The sequence below is a fragment of the Martes martes genome, assembly GCF_963455335.1.
Source record: "Martes martes genome assembly, chromosome: 4".
Taxonomy (NCBI): Eukaryota; Metazoa; Chordata; class Mammalia; order Carnivora; family Mustelidae; genus Martes; species Martes martes.
In genome coordinates, this window is record NC_137891.1 from 137,369,628 (window position 1) to 137,393,222 (window position 23,595).

Sequence of the window (23,595 nt, forward strand, 5' to 3'; positions counted from 1 at the left end):
ACTCGATGGGAAGAGTCCTTTCACTGTGTGTATATATATATCTATAGCTCAAGTCATCACATTGTACACTTTAAATATCTTATAATTTTGCCAATGATATCTCAATAAAGCTGAAAACAAAATAAAACAAACTAAAAAAGGTCCTTGTACAGGCATCTGACAGGGAAATTAGACACTTAACATGAAACTCACTGGCTAGGAAATCTGCCTTTCTAGAACTTTCCTGAAGTTCAAACAATGACAAAGCAGCTTCTTTAAAAAAATATGCACTTCCTAACAGCAGGGTGGAAGGCAAGGTGCTCCCAAGGAGCACTGGGAGTTGCAGGGCAGAACACATCACAGACTTGCACTATGACGGTGAGCATTCGATGCACTAGGACATGCCATGGGGCCACAGAACACCCAGACCAGAGGAGGGATGGCTGAAGCTCTAAAGCCAACTGCCAGGCAGGAGGAGGGTGTTGCTCACACTGCAGCAGCCACGGCCATTCCCCGTCACATGAAGCACACTCAAACAGTAAGACGTACCACTGGTGGTCCCCGTACCACTGCCCGAGCCAGGTCCAGGGGATGAAACCACAGTCCTGTAGGTGGGTGGTGGTGGGGGAGGTGGGGTGGCTCTCTGTCCCAACCCAAAATCTTTGGGAGATGAGATTGTTTCTAAGTAATCATCTTTAATGAAGGTCTGCTCAGCGATTTTCTTCTGGACTTCTTCTAAATTGAGCGGCGACGGTACATTGCGAGGAGGACCAGAGGGTCCTGGGGGTCCTGGGGGGCCTGGAGGGCCCGGAGGGCCCGGAGCTGGGGAGTCAGATGGGTTGTCTGATGCAGCTGGTGGGGACACCACCTTTTCCCTTGGAGTCAACTCTGGAGTAACACGTTCCGGGGATGTATCAGAAAAATGGACCCACTTTTCTTCAGCATTAACAGCAACAGACTTGGGGGATAACACGGGGCCAAAAATGCTGTCCAAGTCATTGATTGATGGTAGTTTTTCAATTTTGACCTCTGTGGCTGACTGGTCATTTCCTGTGGTTAAAGTAGTTGATTTTTAACTTTAATTAACTTGGTGAATATTATTTGTATGGGGTGGGGGCAGGAGGGGTGAGGCAAAGCATGGTAAACAGATTGCCCTGCAAGGTGTGAAAATAACTGGATCAGAGCTGAAGGCGAGGAGAGCATTCCCTGCCTCCATAACGTGAGCATCACTTTTTTAGATTGTGGTTTTACCCTTTCTGCTGGGTGACCCCAGGTAGCTATTTTTCCACCGTTGGGCACTGAGCGCTCTACCGCTCTCACTGCTCACAAGAGTGTGAAGGGTGATCCCTTTGAAAAGGATGAACTTGGAAAAGATTCACAGAGTTCAGGTTCTGGAACTGCAATTCCAAAAGGGAGGTCCCTTCAGAAAGTCTAGCCTACAGACAACACTGTAGAAAAATAATTGACAGCCGAGAATCGCCCTCATATTTGATAAAGACTGTTCTGGCTTATTAAAATGTGTGGTGAAACTAAGAATATCTGTTAGTTTAAAAAAATTATTGTGTCAAAATCAGCTGTACATCCTCTGCCTTAAAAACACCAGAAACACAATACAAAGGTCATTTAAAGAAATATCCCCACACGTATATTTACAAACACACACATATACATCCCACATTCGACACACACAGGTTATTGAGAAGACATCTACTACTTATCAGAACTGTTACCTGTATAGGTGTTTAATAGGGAGGCAAACTGTCAAAACATCTTTATCATTTCTTTTCCCATCAAGTCTAAGCTGTGAACATTGTAGGTATAACTGTGATCTACATCTATCGTCTATCTGGAGTCATGAAACAGAAAAGTCTCAGTTTTGCTACAACATCAGCATCAGCTCTTCTCTTTAATTCTTATCAGTGATAAGAGACAAAAATTCAAAACTATCTTCTACACTTAGCAGGAAATGCATGAAAGCAACTGCAACGTGAAGTAGTACACTTTTTACTCACTGAGATTATCGAAATTAGAAGCTGCTCCCTGAGTGATTACAAAGCATGAGCTGACGCATCTCTACCTTTAAATAACTCATTGGTTCTAAGAACGGGCTTGGTACTTCCATATTTCACGATAGAAAAGAATGAACCTTCAGGGCTCCAAGGCTACAGATAAATGGGGTAGCAGGTTGCATGTCCCACACTATTTATAATTTTGTCACTGGTAAATTTCTTTATCCCTAACGTATTTATGGGAATACAAGGAGCCAAAATGATTTGAACTTGCAAACACCTTTACCTGTGACTCTCTGGATGACTCTTCGCTGGGTTTTAATCAATATAAATTTCAAAAATGACTATGCCTTGCACTTGGTCTTGTAGATAAATACCTATCCTGTAGCTATCAAACTCACCAGGCTGCAAAAATAGCAAAGGACAAAGCAGCAATAGCATTCCAAAGGGGATAAGGAACCATATTCGAAGGGCCCAGACACATCACATAGCAATTACGGCTTTTGACTTCCTGGCCCAGGAGGACAAGGTAGATTATAAATTGCATGAGTATGTAATATTGATTTTAATAGAAGGTAAAGAGATGCCTTAGAAAAGGTCTGTCTAAAGACATGTGGCAATTCTTTGCCATATTTCATTATCCTTTCACTAGCTCTTTGCCACAGGATAATAATGATTCCTGGGGGGAAAAATTCCCCAACTCCCGAGCTTACCCATAGGCTGTACATCCTGGGAACCATTCTATGTCTTTGTAGCTTAGGCAGTTTTAATTCTAGAAAAACAATGATTGGCTCTTGGGAAAAATATGAATTATGCCTTGAGATTTTTAATTTGTAAATCATTAACATGAGATCCAACAAAGTGAAATGCCAATTGGACGAAGACTTGGGATATTGAGATTTTCTTTTTCTTTCATTTCACAAGTAAATGTGGCCTTCATTCAACAAAATGATACAGAGGAAAAATGAGTTGAGAAAGAGAACCTTTTTGTGAAACCTGAGAGTGATACTTTAAAGTAAGTCTGCATGGTAAATTGTCATGGAAGGAAAGCCAGTGCAAACATTTTCATCTTGGAGTCTCTACAGCTCCTGACACGTCCAGGGTAGGTTGAAGTCCAGGGCCACTGCTGATTGCTGTTATCCTCCCAGCATCAAACAAACTGAAACTTACCGGGTGCAACTGTGAGCGGGGAGCCTGTTCGGGGTGGGGTGGCTGGTACATTTTTGGGAGGCAGTGGTGGAGGTGCTGCAAAGACACGAGAAACCAAGCATTAATGATCACTTTCTCCGTAAGTTACAAATCTTCTGTAGGTAAGCAGGATTTGGGTTTTCATTCATATCCCTGCTATTGGAAATGTTATAACCATTAGTGGTCTAACTGTTTCTCAGTTCAGGGCTAAGAAACGGAAGCAGGACCCATTCAGATTCTTCCTTTTTTTTTTTTTTTTTCTTCAGGATCAGTTTATACTATTTATTTTTTATTTTTTAGTTTATCCTATTTATTTATTTTTTTTAATTTTTAATTTTTTAAATTTCTTTTCAGTGTACCAGAATTCTTTGTTTATGCACCACACCCAGTGCTCCATGCAATATGTGCCCTCCATAATATCCACCACCAGGCCCCTTCAACTTCCCATCCCCCACCCCTTCGAAACCCTCAGATTGTTTTTCAGAGTCCACAGTCTCTCATGGTTCGTCTCCCCCTCCAAATTTCCCCCAACTCCCTTCTCCTCTCCATCTCCCCATGCCCTCTGTGTTATTCCTTATGCTCCACAAATAAGTGAAACCATATGATAATTGACTCTCTGCTTGACTTATTTCACTCAGCATAATCTCTTCCAGTCCCGTCCATGTTGATACAAAAGTTGGGTATTCATCCTTTCTGATGGAGGCATAAAAAAGATTCTTCCAGTTTATGATGAAAAGAATCTGCCAAAATGATGTCAGATGATAACAATCTTAATGTCATCATTTTATTCATTCATCCCTTTATTTGACAAACTTCAAGAACCGGCAAAGTTTCAGATTGTACTAGAAACTGGGGCATGGGGTTGAACAAAAGAAACCTCTGTAGGTCAAGGAATTTATGATTGAATGGATGAATACCACGTTAACAGATTATCACAATCCAGGGTATGGTGAAGGGAATGAGAATGTCTTGTTGGAGGCTCGGTGAGGGTTTTGTTTTTGTTTTTGTTTTTGTTTTTGTTTTTTTTTACTTAACATATAAGGTATTATTTGTTTCAGGGGTACAGGTCTGTGATTCATCAGTCTTACACAATTCACAGCACTCACCATATTGGGTGAGGGGGTTTTAATATAGTCAGGATAATATTGCCTAGATTGAGTCTGGAAAGATGTCTCAAAGTTATACATCTTAACTTTTAGTATATCTTTGAAAGTCTGAAGCAGTATCATTGGGAGCAAGAAAGAATACACAGATTCCCTTGGTAAAAATGATGGTGAACCAAACCCCTCAAGATAGAAAAAGTACTGTCTTATGGCCCCAGCCCAGAGACTCAGCCTTCTGAACTGGACTTGTCATTTTGTAGGCAAAGTTAGGGATTCCTGCGGCGCCTGGTGGCTCAGTGGGTTAAAGCCTCTGCCTTTGGCTCAGGTCATGGTCTCAGGGTCCTGGGATCGAGCCCCACATCGGGCTCTCTGCTCAGCGGGGAGCCTGCTTTCTCCTCTCTCTCTCTCTCTCTCTCTCTCTGCCTGCCTCTCTGACTTCCTGTGATCTGTCTGTCAAATAAATAAAAATCTTAAAAAAAAAAAGTTAGGGATTTCTGTTTCAACAGGTACATTTCTTTTTTCTTACTCTCTCTTTAAATGCATGCTTTTCTGTCACTGGCTACATTTGGTAGATTCAAAGAGTTCACACTGATCTCATGAACTAGACTCAAGTTCATCTGTGAATCTTGAATGTTGTCCTGTCTTCCATGACCTAAAAGCAGAGCGTGTCAGCTGGGCTCTGGCTGGAGAGAGCATGGCAGTACCCTTTGCCTGCTTGCACTGGGAAGAGCTCCTTCCTGTCATTCCGCCCCCACCTGACTTCATTTAATTTTAGAGACCATCCTGTCTTTCTACACAACAGGCATGACTGACAGCATCATCCTAAACTACAGAAAAACGTGGTTCCTAATCTTAGGTTAGGAGCTTCTGAAACTACACCTCAATGGATCATGTTTTTCCGTAGAAGTTAGGAGTCCATCAGGGGCTCTGTTTTTGACTAAGCTTCTCCCCGAAAATTGAGGTCATAATCCACAAAAACATAAAACACCATAAGACCCTAACAATTTAAAATAGCAAACTTATGCTGCAAGCATGAAATGAGCAAAAGTATACAATACACATCGATTATACAACAGCTGTACTAAGTGTAACAACACCTCATAAAAATCGGAAAATTCGAAAATGCCAATAATGGCTCTTAAAATCAATACCTCATCTAGGTAAACATTTCATTTATGGACTTTTCTGGCATCTAGGGCGGGTTTTCTAGGAATAAGCTGGATGGCTCAGGTCTCTAAAGAAAGCTTTTCAAGGAAGTTAGAGCATTTTCACTGGATTTATTTCCCAGTGGCAGAGAGAAACATTCAAAATCACGGCACTGGGGTTCGAATTCTTTCAAAGCACATCTTTAAAAGTTCAGATGTTTAAAATAGCTATTGGTGATGCTGTTTTTCCTATCCTGTTTTATGAGAGAAATATCTTTGCAAAGACCCAATCACATGGTTTTATAGCAGTATCTCCAGCAAACAACCTCTCGGGCCTTTGATCAGGAATCCCCTTGGTTAATTCCAGTGATTATTTTTAGGCCCCATAAAGCAGAACCCTGGGCATGCTGAACTGGAAAAGTATTAATTGGTGTGGATGTGAGCTTCACAAAATGAAAATACCCTCTGCATCCCACCATCCCTCCAAACCCCTTTCTCTGAGACCAAGTCTTCCTCCGACGGGCATTTTAAGGAGTGCTTTTTCAAGCACACATGCTATGGGAAGTCCACTGAAATGAGAACTCAAGAAATCCATCAAACAGGTGGCTTGACCGGAGGAGCAATCCATTCAAGGCCAAACAGCCCAACCCGCTACAGGTAAAGGGCCATCAGCATCTTCAGGAGGAAGTAGGGAGCGTCCTGGAATGGTAGTGCTCATGACCCCTGGTCGGAGACAAGTTTGTCCTGACCTCCTGTCTCAGCTTCCCACCAAATAGCATCATTTCTCTTGCTCTCCAATTATTCCCCTTTCATCTCAGTGTGTCCTTTCTGTCCCATGCATCCTCCTTGTCCTGTAGGACTCTCAGAGGCTATCTGATTTGTCCACTTCTGTGTTGTGTGATTGGCTGGTACCTGGAGCACTGTAAGTTTCTTTACCTTCCTTGCTTCTTCCTCTTATATATGCACCTTGAATGAATGAAGGAAGGAATGTGTCCATGGGATGTCAGAAGACACAATGATTCAAAGTTAATAATTTTACTTTAATATATTATTCTATATTATTCTTGCCTTGACAAACTACCCTAGGCCCCTTTAACTCTGAAGCCTATTAGAATCACATCTTTTTTTAATATTATATAATACAAATGTTGCTTACGTACTTTCTACAAGTTGCCTAATTTCACCATGCAGACAGACAGTAAAATGAGTCACTTATTTTTCCAGACAGAGCAGACACATAACTTACTTCCAGTGGGAAAAGGCCTTGTTAACTTTGGCGACTCGATGCTTGGATTAATTGGTTGGCCTGAACCCCATATCTCAGGCTGATCTAAAAGAACTGGAAACATAAAAAGAAAATTTCCCAGGGTGAGATTAAAAAAAAAGTTCCTGGATTTTAAAATGTAAAATTTCAATTTAAAGTTGAGCTTTTCGAAATTATCTCCCACTTGCCTCAGTCCTAGCTAGCAAAGTAATTTAGAAGTGGGCTGCTCCTTGTGCTTTTCAAGCGAAGAATGCAAATGGCAGTGGAGTGTGTGTGTGTGTGTGCATGTGTGTGTGTGTTGCGTGTGTGTGTGTGTGGTGATGGTGGGGATGCTTGTGTGCGCACACATCGCTAAATAAAAACTTTCGAAATACAGCATCTGTATTTTCTTCCCGGTTGGTCACTTAAGGACTTTCTGAATGGCAGAACATGGACTGGCCCTATTTCTGGCGCCCATTTGAAGGTCCAGGCATTAATTCCACGGATGGTCATTTCAAGTTGGTTTATTTAAAGTTTGGTGTGAATATGCTTCAAAAATGAGAACTCCTGGGTTCTGTAGAGTGGTTTGTATCTTTAAAGGATCATATAGGGTCTTTAAATAAGCCTTTTCCATAATCATAAAGAGAAACGAAATTATTCTAAAAATGTTAGGTAAATATCTTAAGAGAACCAGAAAAATAAATAAGGGCTTCAACACCCAAAGTAAAATCAGAGAAATTAAGGCCTATGGGGCCTAATGACATTGAACTTAATTTGTTTCTATTTCTTCTGTCTCCTTGTTTTGATTTTTTAAATTGCCATGGTAACCATGTAAGCAACCAGGTCTTCTCTGCACTTCTCTGCACCAGGATCTATGTAGGCACTTCTTGTAATTCATTATGTGCTAAATTACAGGCTGGGAAGTTAGTGGGATGTGGATTTGAATCCGTTCTCTACAGCTAGACTGTAGGGCCTTGGGCCAGTTGTTGGACCTCTGAGCTTCCCTTCCTTCAGTGCAGAGATAATAAGAGCAATCTGAAAGTTACTAAAAAGGATCACAGGAGATAATACATATAAATACAATGTATACAAACTCCATATAACACACTTATCCCAAGGCCAGTAGCTATTATTAGATATTCTAATCTGCACACCACCACCCGGTGGTGGTTGATATTCGTACCATTTTCAGCAGAGGAAGCAAAGATTAAAGTGATTAAATAAGGTGCCCAAGATCTACCTTGTGAGGTAGAGGAGCCAAGATCTGATCCTGGGCATGCACACTTGACTCCAAAATATATATTTCCTCCCCAGACCTTTTATTTTTATTTTTTTTAATCTTTCCCCCCAGGCCTTTTTAAATTAGTGATGTGAGAATCAATAAAAAGAAGTGAGAGCGAGTAGATCCGAAAGGTGAGTGTGGATATTGAAAGAGCTAGTGTACTTGGTGCAAATGTTGAAACTTTATAGAACTTTGGGGGATGAGACCACCTCAAGACAAAGCAAGCCAGGCCCATAGATAAGTTCAGGTGTGTATCTCCTCTCCATCACAAACCCAAAGATGGCCTTAGTTCTGTTCTGTTTTAACATGAAAGCAAATATTATCCAAAGATGTGATTTGATCGTGGAGTTGATGTGGGACACCACCTTGATTTTTTTAAGAACTGTTTTCTATTTTGTAAATCCAGTTTCCATACAGTCATGGATTCCTTTAATAGGTAGATTCAGAGGCAACAAATCAAATCCCACCTTTAGTCACTACACAATTTAGTCATTAAAAAGCAAAACTGATCATAGTTGAGTTAATAAGACAACTGATGGCCTCATTGCAAGGCCACCTTGATTTAGGAATTCCAAGTTGTAGACATTCAAATCCCTGAAGGAGTAATTTAGGGATGTTCCTGATACGTTTTCCTAGCTAAGTTATTGAAAAATGTTTTGATGTGGTTGACTGCTAGCTCTCTTCCAGTATCCACTCTCCATTTTTCTGCTGTCTGGCCATATGGCACTGAATTCTCTCTGACTGGCTCTGGTCAAAGTGATGTAGGTCTCTTCCAGAGCTCGCTCTCACAGGAGTTGGCAGTGAGTATACTGGTCTTCCCTTCCCCCCCCCACCCCCCGGCTCCCAACTTTATTCTGACTGGGAGATGATGAGAGCTGGATCAGCTCCTTTGGACCCAGAGAAAAAGGCCATATGTTAAGAATAGCAGACCCACCCTACCAGTCCTATATTGTTTAATTGAGATGATTGACATAAAACACAAATAAAATTCTATATTGTTTAAGTCCCTGTACTTTGGAGTCTTTTTACTTCTGTAGCTTAGTCTACTCATTATGCTTTCAAGTCCTGTTGCCTTTAACAGTTAAATTTGATTTCTTTGCCCAATGGTATAAAAAATAACATTTATAATACATAAGACATAGTGTTTTCAGATCAAATGATATTACCACACACAGCCACCAGAGATACATGTACTGGACATAAATACACTTCAGGAATAAATTAGATCCCTTTTATAAAAAGCTTCATTTATGTCAGCAAGATATACATTATTTATAGCCATCCCCAAAAGATGGTTAATTTTAAAGAGTTAAATATTTAAATCTAGGGGTAAATATTTAGTAGGTAAACCCAGTAATAATGGCTGAATTGATTTTTTTCCCACAACATTACTGATAAGTTGCTCAACGATTTAAGGTCATTCTTGGGTCTTGAGCCTGCAAACAAGTCTGTTGTGAGCAACCCAACTAACACCTCCACTGACAAGGTGGAGAACAGAGTAAATGTGGTCAGGGAGGTCAGGTCACAGTGACAGTGACTCTGCCAGGGAGTGTGAAGGTCTGGATCTACCACGATGACCGTCTGGCTCACAGAGCACTTACTCCCTAACTTATTCCCAGTGTTCTGTATCCATTTGCAGTAATTCTTACTGACCACTTTTGAGAAGTGAACTTGTGAGCTACTTGATATTTCTGGAAGTAAAATTTCACATCCTGGAGGTTTGCAAATGATACTCTTGTTTCAACAACACGCCCTAGATCAGAACTTTTCTTTCCTATGAGGATCTGATGGTACATGGCTCAAAACACATACCTTTATTCTAGGCAAATTATACTTTAATGAAAAAAAAATCTATAGAGATACACATTTTTTTTACCTTCCGTCTTCTGTTCATCAAAAGCTGATTCTAATGGTGGACCAAAGAGGGGAGCAAGGGCCACTGTGTCATCTGTAGGCTTTTTGCTAAATCACATCGATTAAAACAAAACAGAGAGAAAGGGAATATTAATGCTAAAAAGATACACGAGCTTTCAAATATTTTTCATGGTAAGGCAGATAGACGTGTGTGTACTTGTGTACATATGCAGGCATGTACGCAGGCCCCCATGGGGGCTAGAAAGTATACGTAAGAATGTCAAATGTATTATGGACCAAGAGAATCACTAGGAGATAAGATCCCTGGTTCTCAATGGGAGACTAAAGAGATGGTCTAGTAGAAATGAGTTGAAAAAGAAAAACTCTTTCAAATCATCATGATTCTCTATACCTAGAAGAGATAATACTAGAGACAACAGCTCATTGCAAAGCACCTTAGTCTCTTCAGATCTCAAAAACCATTTACATTTGTCCTTATCACATCTCTGTATTGCAGTTAATGCCCTTGGTGATTAGTGAAAGTCAGGTATAGGGAGGTTAAATGACAAGCCACCTAAGAAGTTTGTGTTTGAATCAGAAACTAGGTCTACTAGTTTCTAATTTCCATCCTGTCTCCCCAACCAACATACACAATAGACTAGCTGTAATCCCCTAAACACAGGCTATTCCAGAAAAAGAAGAACATTGAGAAATCAAGGGGAAAGGAGGGAATAAGTTAAAATCTTACCCTTCCTCCTAATCATTACTTAAACTGATTATCAACAAAAGACTGCATAATCTTCACTTCTTCCCAGACCTGATCCCCCTCATTGATCCAGATGAGGTCTGTGTGTGTGTGTGTGTGTGTGTGTGTGTAGTAGGAGTTAAGAGGTTGAAGAAGGAGTGGGGCTGGAGAGGGAGACAAAATGAAAAGGATCCAACTTTTAAATAGAAATAGTAGTTTTTCTGGAAAACAATACCCATTTGTACAATATTAACCCAAAGAACACACAGTGCAAAATACAATGCTTTGCCAAAGATAAAAAAAACAAAATAGAAGATTCTTTTGGTGTATGACAGGTGCAATGTATCATGAAATTGAAACCAACTGAACAGATTATTCTTCATAGGGCAATACAATCAATCATGTACCGCAAACACCAAAAGACCTCTTCATACAGACTCCAACCCTCCCATCAGTGAGGGACCTGCACATGTCTGATAGTCACTCTAGGTGATCACACAGTACTTGCCCCTATGGATCTCCCTCCGGCTGCACTTGTGAGAAATGGTAACATACCTGAACCATGCTATGGACTTACATATGAGCAGAGCCTTTATTAACAGAAGTTGAAAATTCAGCCTAAAGGAGATTTGCTGAATTATTAACAAGGAATGCATGCATGATGCCTTCCAGGAAACACAATTAAAGCCTTCCATGCTCACCTTACAAGTTCTGGCGTTGGTGTGGAACGCCTGGGTCTCGCCACTTCTTCACCTGATGTGCAGGACAAAGAAAGCTTTTAGGCGTACTCTTACTATTTCTTTCTTCTATGTCTTATGAGCTATGTTTGGAAACACTTAGAGATTTAAGTTCCATCAATAACCAACTCAATATGAAAATTTTGCAAAACAAACCCTCTACCCGGGCAATGTAACAGCCACATATCAAACATATGTAGTACCATTTTATCTGGCATTTGTAAAGCCTAATTAACCAAGGAATTACCATGATAAGCTGTCAAACAGAAGATCTGGATATTGCAGAGTTTACCCGAGTAGCCTACCATTCTTCGAATGTCTGCCGCCTCGAGCAGTTCCGCTTTCCAATTACCATAAAAGAATACTAAGCCAGGCCATATGTACATAGTACAGGAATCCAGCATTCTTTGCCTGTTCTTTTCTTGAAATGCCAAGAAAATGTTATATTAATTTAGAATTTGCTAGAATGTGCTATATGCAGCAGAGGAAAATCATGCCTTACATAAATTATAACCTGTATCATATCACTTTGGTTGACTATAACTTTTATATCCGATAACATTAGGAATGGATTAGTTGCATCTATCTTCAGACCCTTCTGCCCTTCTCCTCTCCCCACCCCCTCAACAAACACACACTTGATTAAATTCATTTCTAAGGGCAAATGATACAGCAAGAATTGACAAATATAGGAAGAAGATAGCAATGTTTTTCCAGAAACATATTCATTTTCAGAATTTAAATATTAATCACTCAGAACCCACGAGGCTCCTTTATCATTACAAGATTTCTTTGCTGTAAAAGTAAAGCATTCATGAGCCTTAAAAATCAAGCCCAATAGTGTATAATGCAAATATATATACATATGCTCCAAGATCCAAGGAACTATTTCTCCTTTTAAATTTTACTCTATTTCTGGTAGCTAGGATATACTTACTGGATAAGTTCCTTTTAATTGCACCCTAGAATTAGAAATAGACACTATAAGGTTTAAGACCACATATATGTTATGTACAATATGTATATTTCTGTCATTGCAATTCAACTGAACTCAGAAATGCAGATGGGAAAAAATGAAATCTTTCTCAGAATTGCGTTCAAGTTGGGAACTGTAGACACACACATATAAATCAGTTTTTCATTTTACTCAAGGGTTATAGAGATAAAGGGAGGGTAAATCATAAGTCTCCAGAACCAGAAAAACCCCTTACCTGGGTAGATTTGGCAAATTAAGCAAACACTGAATAGTCTATTAAAAAAAAAACTTGAAGTCTATCAGAGAAATAAATCCAAGATTAATATATGTTTGATGTTTGAAAATAGTAGAATGTATTAGGAGTATTTTCTGCTTTTATCAGGGTAGGGGCAGTCCATGAATTGTTAGTAAAAATAGTCATTATTTTACTAATGTAATTTGTAAAGATCTACTCAACAAATGTTAAAGGGAAGGAAAACTTGGAGGCATGGCCCCTAGATATTCTGCTGTAATCAGGGGCCAGGGAATTCCGTTCTCTCCAGCTGCCCTCCCCACCCCAATTTTTTCCATCTGCCTGCCAAAGGCCCACTTCTCTGCCGCCTGGAAGTCATTCCTTTAGATCAAGGCATTGTGTACTGTAGGAATACAAACAGCCCTGGCAGGAGTTATTTGAGAAGGTCATGCCTTGCTCTTATAATACCTTAGCAGAAATTTATTTCCATCACGTTTCCATCACAGAAAGATTGATTAGATAAAAAATCTGATTCAAAACTGCTCTGAAATCTTCTAAGCATGAGATGCTGGCAGAAAAGGAGAGCCCTAGACGAAGAGCATCATGGGGTGGGACATGGCTGGAGAGGGCTTGCCTTAGGAGAATGGTGGGGGCTGGTGCTGGGGGTGGGAAAGGGCAAGTATTGGAAAGTATTCCAGAGGGTGTGCCCAGGGCTTGGTGGCTGGTCACAGGTAGGTTCTCTTCTCTCACTTGATAACATTAACAACACAGGACCAGACGTAGAGTCTCTGTAACAGACCTGGAAGAAACTTCTTATCTTCTTTCCTAGGACTTATTAGAATTTTCTGTCTCATTTTGAACTCATTTAACAATAGAGGGGCAGTTTCAATCTGAGCAAGAATTCACTAGATGTTTTTTAGTGAATGGCTCAATTTTTCAAACTGTATTTTCCGCTTGTCTTGCCTAATAACACGATCTGCATATCTGTGCCATTATAATTATTCCATTATTAGAAAAGATTTTTTAAATAGATATTTATTTTACTTACTTTAATGAATAAACATTTTAAATCCATATGTTTAAGCTAACATGTTCATTTAAATTAATAAGCATTTAAATTAAATATAGTCATTTAAATCGGCTACAGTCATTAGTACGGGAGTTTGGATACAGGTTGGCTTTTAGACGATAAGGCTCTATAGACAAAAATAAGAGATCAAATCATCTAAATGAATTAAAATGTTTTTCTTGGTTTCAGAGCCTCAGATGGTCAGATTTTCTTATGGGTGTGTAATAAAGATACTGGGGCTTCTACTCCCAAGTAGCCAGCCACAAGGTCGTCAATGAGGGAACCAGATTCATCTAGAATTATGAGACCTGAAATCCAAGAGATAAGGGACCCCAGAGGCGGTATCACAGATCTTTCGGCTCCCTATCTTACCCTTTTTATTAAAAATGTAATGCGTATGAAACCAAAGAAGGTACAAGGTTTCTTTTGTACTCAGTGGTTCCAGGTGTATTCATGCATTCAGTAGCTGTTTATTGTGGAGAGGATCTAAGCAAGAAGGCCGAGTAATATTCTTCTTAAATACTCCTCATAAATAAACAATCACCAGTTAAGTGCAAGCAAGGTATGGCAAGAAAACTCTGTTGCTAAGACATTAGGAAGAATAAAATAATATCACTTTAGAAAGGAACAGATAATGGGAATGATTGGCAGCAAGTCAGTGGCAACAGACAAGAACATCGCCACGGTCCGCTGGGTCACGCACGCAGCTCTCTGGCGGCTGGGAGCGGCAGCGTGGCAAGTCTAGAACAAGGTTAAGGTTATGTCGACCACACAAACCACAGTCAGGAAAAAGCCCATTGAATTAAAAAGTCGTCTCCTTTCCAAAGGACCACATTTTCCTCTTTTCAGTGATTGTGCTTACATGTATGTTGTGAATAAATCACCTTCATTTTGAATTAATTTCCTCTTTTTCCTTTAAAAAAAAAAAAAGAAGAAGAAGAACTTGTCATAATCTGAAATGTTGCCTATATGCTGGGGAGGAGTCATTCACACCCAAACAGCAGTCCCTGGGCGTGCTGCCTTTGATCATTGGCTACATGGTGGGAACAGAGAACCACCAGCTTTATCAGCTGGGGCAGACTAGTGGTCTCACATAATGATTATTCAAATTGGCATAGGCCCATGGAGGCCAGTTTCAAAGGGCATTGTTTTCAGTTCCATTTCCCTGTCACAGAGGGGGTCATTTCAAACATAGCAAAGACCTTTCTCTTTTTGTTGCTTTAAATTCATCAGACTCTTCACCCTGGGAAAAATGACCAAGATTTCACTTGGAGCAATGCAAACATATAGTGATTCGACTTCAGTGGTGAAATAATAGATTTATGTGACAGCGAGGAGTATTGACCTGAAAACATCTCTCTTCCTTTCAAGATGGAAATTATGATTATATATTATTATGTAATATCAGTATATCAGTATACTAACCAAGGTAAACTGTGGTCCAGGAACTTATTTTAAATTCGGGCTTAAAACAATGTGGCTTAAAAATTGTTTCCTTACTTTCCTTATAGTTTTCTTAGTCTTTAGTACCATTTTGCTGTAAACATCTACGTGCTTTCTGGCCAGTCTCCAGGCCTTGCATACACACACATACACCCCCCCCCCCACATTTTTCAAATTTGGCACTAGGGGTGGGGTGTCTATGTATTAATTTAGTTTATTGTGGAAAAGTGTTCCGATAATTCTAAAATACGCTCTTGATGCTTATAGGACCAGAGGCTTCCAGCCAGTGAACATAACTCATCTGCTTCATTCATACTGAGTTATCATAAATTTAATGGGAAGCCAAACCTGGCCACCTTGCCCTGGCAACAATTTTCTCTATACATGTTCAAGGTAAAAATGTTGAGAGTTCTTACCGGGCTGCGCCTCTGTGATCAGCAAAAAGGAAGAGAGAACAGATACCTAGTCAGAGAATGATGGATCAGTCAACAGGCTTTGGGTAATAGAGGACTTCATAAACAGCCAACCAAACATACAGTCCAAGTAACCAGGCCAAAGGAAAACAGGCAGTCATCGTGCCTGTGGCTTATTAAACCATAAGGAGGTTTGGAGAACCTTAAAAGAAGCTCTCTGTGGTATAATGTAGCTTCGCTAGTGGGGTGTACCATTTCAGTGATGGGCATACAAGAATGAGAAAGAAACATCCAAGAAAACTTCACTGACAACTTTTCACATTTTGTCATAAGGAGTTTCTTTCCAGATTATTTGCAGAGGAGGTTTTAGAGACTAGGTATGACAGAGAAAAGTACATTTCCACACACGACGGGGTGTTGGCAAATGCCATAGGCGTAATTCATTTCCCACATGATTTGGACTAAATTGGAGCCTCCCCAAATCAGAGAGCAGGGATAGAAAGACCTCTTCTCTGCCTGGCTCTTTTCTTTGGTGTACTACGGAATGAATGCTGATGAGGACTTTTTTTTGGTAACTATCTGTTCTTGGCCTGGTGATTTGGGCAGCCTCTACCAAAGGGTAGGGCTGTGATGGGAAAGACGAGGAGCCCCTGACAAGGACAGATGGCAATAATGCAAGCTGCCCAGCATCAGCAGAACAGTGGTGGAGAAGGCGATGTCCGGAATAACACAAGGAACAGACATAGGACTTCTCTCTTTCACTTCCCACACCTGGATTATGGCTGCTATCAGACCCCAACAGCCTCTGGTTACTCTCTCTCTTCAGAATTTTTCTGCAGTAACAATAGTGGCTATTTTGTGAGTAGGGAAAGAGACGTTGCTTCTAGTTTTGCTTTCAAAATATGGGCAACCCCGTGAAGATACTAAAGGCTACTGGGACCCAGTATTGCCCAAATCCCCAAACCCAGGCCAGGAGCACAAACATGTAAGTATCTAGAAGGTTGCTCAAATGAAAAGAACTGTTCTATTCTAGGACCAGACAGGAAACAAGCCTCTGGTGTTTTATACCTGGGAGGCCTCCATGCATATCAGGTCCAATGGTCTATTGATAAAGAGGGGGAATTGAGTCTCTAAGATCTACAGCTAGTGAATGGGTTGAACCAGAGTCAGAGTTTAGATCTCTCATCTCATTCTTACATTATATTGCTGGAGGGCTCCTAAAGCAGAGAACCATGAGTGGTTACTTCCTGTTTTGAATGTTTTGTGACAGAACTCATTATTTTAGACATATTTACTCTTGTCAATTTTATTTCTAATATTTTAGAGTTTCTTATTTGCCTGATTTTCCAGGTTCTACTCTATGTTGTCCCCACCTTTCTTATACATTTGTCGGTATCTGTGGATGTAATTTATATAAAATCAGAGAAAAAAAATTTATGAATATATATTTCTGGGCTTAAGTTCTCTTACTAATTCATACTGTATTTTGAGAGGAATTCAGTATTTTATATGAAAATTTAGACTTTATAATTCTTTTAATGACCAGACTAAAATTCTTCTCTAAGAAGAAAATGTGGGAATTTATGATTTTAGCTTCAATCTCACAACAAAAAATTCACTTTTAAAAGTAACATAAACTACAGCAAAGAGAGGATTAAAGGTGACACAAATTTCCCTAAGATGAAATTATGAAAAGTAATGCAAAATAAAATGCACATCACACCCATACAGAGGTAGAACCTTATATTCAAAGAAACTTTCCTAAGATTATAGAGAACACTTTTTAAAATAAATTAAGTCATATTAACTTACATAAATTAAGCCATATTTTAGTCTCCAATGAGTTAAAAACCTGTATTTTAATTTAAAAAAATTTTTCTAAGTGTATTTTCTCTTCCTTATGGTTTTCCATTTGTTTATTTATTTATTAACATAAAATGTATTATTTGCTTCAGGGGCACAGGTCTGTGAATGAAACATCCGTCTTACACAATTCACAGCACTCACCATAGCGTCAACAGTTCCTGGTTTTTATTTTTTTTTCCTAGTGAAAGACAACATCATAAGATAGCATTTGGCTTGCTGGAGGGAGGTGATGGGAGGAGAGGGGGTAAATGAGTGATGGGCATTGAGGAGGGCACCTACTGGGATGAAACTGAGTGTTAGATGTAAGTGTTGAATCACTAAATTCTACCCCTGAAACCAATACTAGACTGTATGTTAACTAACTTGAGTTAAAAAAAAAAAAAAAAAAAGCATTTTGTAAACTCCACTTGGAAAATGCCTTTATCTGGGAAAAGCTGTTCAAATTCATGTAGTCACAAGCATGAATACAGAAGAACCAGCTAGAAGCTGTGGAGAGGGCAGACGTAGGAAGCCTCAAAGCCCATAATTAAGAGCTATTTGAAACCCTCAAAAGAAAAAGAATGCTACACATCAGACAGAAGGGCTCCGTATATGTTATTTATCACCACTAAGGTGCATATAACACGTGTAGGCTCTGCTGAACAACAATTTTGTCAGCAAAATCTATGAACTGGAGAGGAGGGTCTTTGCCTGTTTTTTATTTTACTCCTTCTCCTCTCATTTTCCAAGATCTTTGAGGCCTTTAGTGTTTTATCTTTGTTCTACCAATATATAGAATTTGCTTCAAAGGTGGAAGGAAAGTCATTTGTATCCAGTCTTGGTATATTCTGGTTTAGATCTTTTTCTCTTTCTTTCTTTCTTTCTTTCTTTCTTTCTTTCTTTCTTTCTTTCTTTTCAAAGAGAGAGAGAGAAAACGTGAGAGAGCTCGTGGTGCAGGGCCGGGGAGGGGAAGAGGGAAAGGAAGAGAGAGAATCTCAAGCAGGCTCTATGTCCATCATGGAGCCGCAGGTGGGACTCAATCTCACAATCCTGAGATCAAATTTTGGGACCTGAGCCCAAATCAAGTGTCAGACCCTTCACTGACTGAGCTACCCAGGCAAACCCTGGTCTTGATGTATTCTGTAAGCCAAACACTACATGTTGAGTGGCAAACTCAGATGAGTACAGGGCAAGGAGAGGGGTGCCATTGGTAAGGGCATGTCTTCACAAAGCTCTGGGGAATTCACCACGACTCAGGTGCTCCCATGCCTTCCTGGCAAAAATATGGGCCTAGTGCTGCCAGATCTTCAAAGTTGTTGAGAGAGAAGAAGCACATCCTGGTTTGTTTGTTTTTTTCTTTTTTAATTTCAAACATTCTGGTTTTTAAATGGGGCTAAAGTTGTTTTTAACTGGACAAACAAACAAAACACTTACTCTGTTGTTCAGAATCTGCAGGTGGCCAATCTGTCTCTGATTTCAGGGATTTGTGTCACATATAATAAGCTCTCAGTAAATTTTATCTACTGTTTTTATTACTTCATCTGATTACTCAAACAAGGACTTTTCAATTGGTCTATTCCCTTTCTGAACAAATCTCCTGTGTTTCTATTTAAATATTAATTGCTCAATTCCTAGATTTCTCTTAATCCTCGGATACATTCTGGAAAAGGTTTTGGCAACATTTATTACTCCCCCATTTCTATTTTGATGTTCAAATAAGATATAACTCTTACTTTGTATCTTGAGGTTATTTTCCAAGTGGGTGTACATTAATAATTTATAATTTGGTCACTAGAATGAAGATCTTGGGTTAGAACATATTGTATTTCTAGAACGTATGTAATTTGCAAATATGCCTCCCTAAAATAATATTTCAGCCTATGTCCTCATAGTTTCCACAGTGTTCTTATTCCACAACAGCTTTGCTTTGTTATTTTTTGCACAAAAGGATTAATTTTAAGTCAGCCTACTAGAATACCTTAGTCTTAGCCAATGAGGGTAAGTGTTTTAAGATATTTATAAAAAGAAGTAACCAAACACAATCTGTCATGCTCATCAAAATCACTAAGTCAGCCTCAGGTTTTGAAGTTTTACAAGATGCTAAATTCAGTGCTATGGGGAACAGGAGGAAAATGCGTGAAAAGCTACCAAGCACCAAACAAATATTTTTATATAGGCTAGTCATAGCAAATTCAGTGATTCATGTTAGAGAATTTTCTAGGAAAGAATTAGAATATGTGATCATTATGCATATTATTTTGATTCCAGCCCATCTTCTTACTTGCTTTTTAATGCTGATGGGGAAGGCCAGCTAATGGGCAAGCCCTTATCCCCTACCCGCATCCCTTGTAGGTGTTTGTCTATATTTAAATTTGTTCCTGTATCCATTACAAGTCAGACTACAATGAATACCTATCATGTCCAATAGAACTTAGTTGAGATGATCTTCTGAAACACCATTTGGGAAGAGAAACAAAGACCTCGCTACTAACAAAGATAATCATTAAGACTCAACCAGACTGAGCAATCAACAAGAGGGCCATTTCCAAAGGAAAATGAGGCCAGGGAGTGACAGGACTCATCCTTAAAAACACACAACTCAAAATGACAAGGATTACTTGCAGTTAAAATTAAGGTAAGGACAAGGGGGAAAACCAATGAGGAAGAGAGCTTTTTTGATGCACCACGGGTTAAGTTCAGGCAACCCAACTGAGCCAATTTTTGAAGTGACCAAATCTGGATAATTCAGAGAAAGATTCAGAGTCAAGAATAAGGGCATTTGGCAAAACATAAAGAAAGGCTACTAAAGCACACCAACCAAATTGTATGCCAAGTAGCACATGATACAATAGAGACTCTCAATTACTCAGAAGTGGCCATTCAGTTTAGTAGTAGCTGTAGTAATAATAATAATAATATGTTTATTTTATTTTTAGAAGCCAAAAGACTTGAGGTTTGTATTTTGATGTGTTTTAGTATTTTGATTCCATTTTTGTTCTTCTGTGTCTTCCACTTCTCCTCCCTCCTATCACACAGACTTGCCGTGGGTGGGGTAACCTGCAGGTGGTACAGAGACTGCCAGGCTGGGGGCAATGCACGGGATGACGTGTTAGAGCTCTTACTGCACCATCCACTTAGGTGAGTTAAGGGCAACCAACCACCAACCATTTCTCAGTGCTCGTTAACGTGGAAACACAGATTTCCATGATTTTCCATGGAGAGGTTACCCGTGATAGCTGAGCATGGGCATGCTGGGAACATTTTCCCCAATATACCAGGTAACTGAGAAGAGAACATTGACATTTTTTTTTCCAGTAGATCTATTTCATCATTGTTAGAAAAAAAAAAATGTAGGTACACCACTAAAAATCACCCACTGCTACTAAAAAGGAGTGTGGAAGAGTTGCTTTGCACTTTATAAAGATCCTCTTTCTCTGTCTCTTTGACAACTCCGGAAGTGGATATTTTTCTGATTAGCTGAAAAATAAAAGGAGGAATACAACTTCCCTCTTCTAGGCCAGCTTCACAAGCCTTCGTTCACGGATGCTATCATGTTGGGCATTAAGCCAGAAATTAATTTAAAAGGTTTGCCTAGCTCATGGAATGTATATGTAGCTTGACCAACCCAAGGGGAAGCTGCAATAGATGAAACTTCATACCTAAAATATTTAATCATATGCCAGAGATGGAGACAGAGGTGAATCTTCCCAAAATTATACCATGGCTCTTCATAACAGACTTGTAAAATCACTTAGCAACCAACTTCCTTTTTTCCCCATGGAGCATAATTAGACCTTGTCCTGGTTCACGAAGGTTTGTTTTTAAAATTCAAAATCTTGTTTAGGTGTTAAACACAGTCAGTCATTATGCAGATGATGAAAATGAATAGAAGTCACGTTTGGCCAAAATGTGGAAAGGACTTATTTCTTACCGGACTTTTCCTCTATAAAGCGTAGGCATGAGGAAGAAAAAGAGAAAATGAGAGAGGTGAAATGTATTTTCAGAGAAACAGATAAGGCTCAGAATAACCCTCCTCAAAGCAGCTCTCAAGGCACTGCTCTTCTAATGGCTTTCTCTGGGCATCTGACACAGTCATTCCCAGGTCAACCGGCTTTAGCTTGAAGGGTGGCAGAACACGCACCCCAAAATCTGCTACTTGGCTATATTGATGATTTTTGAATGGCAAGCATTTGAAAACGGTAAATGCAAGGAGACTCTTTCTCTGATCAACCCTAATCTGCCCAGAGATACATTGAGAATTGTCATAAATCCCCTTCCCAGGAGTGTTATTGATCAGGGAGCCCTGAGTCTTAGCACAGGAGAGGAGACCGGAAGTCAATACCACACCCGAACAAGCCTGATCACACAATATTCTTCCCACCTATTTTTCCTGAAGATCAGCTGTTCTCCCTTCAGAGGCCTACGTCCCCTCCCTTTCCCTACATAGCGGTATTTAATTCAAGACTCTAAAGCCACCTCTTTGAGTTACTTTATTTTTCCAGAGTATCCCACGTATACATAAAATGTACATGCTACTACACTTCTGTATGTTTTTCTCTAACCTGTCTTTTCATTAGAGCCCCAGCTGAACACCCAAGTGGGTAGAGATCACGTTGTGCCTCCCCTACAAGTTCAAGCTATAGAAGGCATTGGTGTGGCCTTCCTTGGGGACACTCTAAACTCTCTTTTGAATGCTTTTCTTCTAGCGAATAGATTTGTGCCTTGAAAATAGAAAATTTTGCTTTGTAATATTGAAAGGATTTGGAAGATGCCATTATTGCAATGCAGCTGAACATGGTCATAAACCTAAAACATGAGACTTTCCAGTAGCTCCAACTTTGTCAGAGAACCCGGTACCCGTCATCTCCTCTCAGGATACCCTGGCTACAGTCATCAATTCTTTCCTCCCATTCCGCATAAACAATAGCAAATTATTGTCCCGGTGAATGGTCCCTGGACCCCTCGGAAAGCTCTTTTATTTCTTGAGCAAATGTCATGGTGAGGTCCTCATCCCTGGTTGAAAGCTGTTCTCCATGAGCCTTCTGTGCACACTTCCTAGCTGATGGTCCCATTTCCACTTTCACACCCTAAATTCATCTTCTGCACTACCTGCAGAATTTTTTTTCTTTTCTTTCTTTCTTTTTTTTTTTTTTAAGATTTTTATTTATTTGACAGAGAGATCACAAGTAGTCAGAGAGGCAGGCAGAGAGAGAGAGGAGGAAGCAGGCTCCCTGCTGAGCAGAGAGCCCAATGCAGGGCTCGATCCCAGGACCCTGAGACCATGACCTGAGCCAAAGGCAGAGGCTTTAACCCACTGAGCCACCCAGGTCCCCCCAGAATTTTTTTTTCAAAATAGTGAAGTGAATATATTACTGTGCCCTTCAAGAGCCTCCCAATATTCAGAAAATAGAACACATGTTCCATTCTACATCAGTTGTACCTTCACGATGGGCTCTAACTTACCCTCACCCTTTATCTCCCACCCTCCCACCTCCCACCTGTAGGAAGCCCACACTTAACCACAGGGGCTCCTGGCCATCTGGAATATTCAGTCCCCTCACTCACTTCCCTGCCTTCTTCTCAGGCTGCCTCTGTAGCCCTCAGTCACAAGTTTACTTATTCTTTGAGGCCAGGACCGTTTCTTCCACGAGGCCTTCCCCAAGCTTCCCCATCCAGAACGGGTTGTTCCCTTTTCTTGTTTGATCACAGCACATTCCTTTTCTTCATAATAACCATGTATTATTGAAGGTCTTTCTGTTTGCCTGGTGTTTATTAGCCTCGGGGAAAACAAAGGTACACATTGCTAGCATATTCTTTGCAGTTCTTATTTTGTCCTGTGTCATTTAGGTGTCTCCACTCCATTATTGCTCACAGTAATGGTCACAAATGGACTCTCTTTGATCCCAAACATAGTGCTAGGGACACAGGAGGCATTCAAAGCAGGTTTAGGAATTCCCTTTTGGGGGGCCATTAAAACACTATAAAATGTTTGAAGCATCATGTCTTTTAAAATACAGAAAGATGAATTGCACTCTGAAATAAAGCTGAATTGTATATAATTCAAGGGATGTGGCCCCCGTTGTAATGTTCCTTCACCAGCTCCTCTAAATGTTTCACTTAGCTCCCACTTAACTGTTGATCTCTCTGCCATTAGTGACCCCAGGGGCAAATATGTGTCACAAAGCTTCCCAGGAACTAGCACAGCTTTGCACAAACAGTATATAGAGCTTTGTGATCTGATCTCCAGGGCAGAATGTTCTCTTATAGCAAAAAACTAATGCTTCAGGGTCAAGATAGGGGCTGACTTTCAGCCCCAGACCCTTGGCAACTAA

At 40.0% G+C, this 23,595-nt stretch overlaps 1 protein-coding gene across 1 annotated transcript in view; it reads right to left on the reverse strand.

Moving 5' to 3' along the window:
- Positions 1 to 23,595, reverse strand: part of SGIP1 (SH3GL interacting endocytic adaptor 1) — a gene marked incomplete at its 5' end in the record, with an annotated part of 205,115 nt that overhangs the window by 63,578 nt on the left and 117,942 nt on the right. The window contains 7 exons of the mRNA XM_080801691.1: positions 529 to 1,029; positions 3,159 to 3,233; positions 6,671 to 6,763; positions 9,826 to 9,911; positions 11,250 to 11,301; positions 12,223 to 12,247; positions 15,422 to 15,433. Coding sequence (XP_080657817.1) covers positions 529 to 1,029; positions 3,159 to 3,233; positions 6,671 to 6,763; positions 9,826 to 9,911; positions 11,250 to 11,301; positions 12,223 to 12,247; positions 15,422 to 15,433 — 844 coding nt within the window. The remainder of the gene's footprint in view (positions 1 to 528; positions 1,030 to 3,158; positions 3,234 to 6,670; positions 6,764 to 9,825; positions 9,912 to 11,249; positions 11,302 to 12,222; positions 12,248 to 15,421; positions 15,434 to 23,595) is intronic.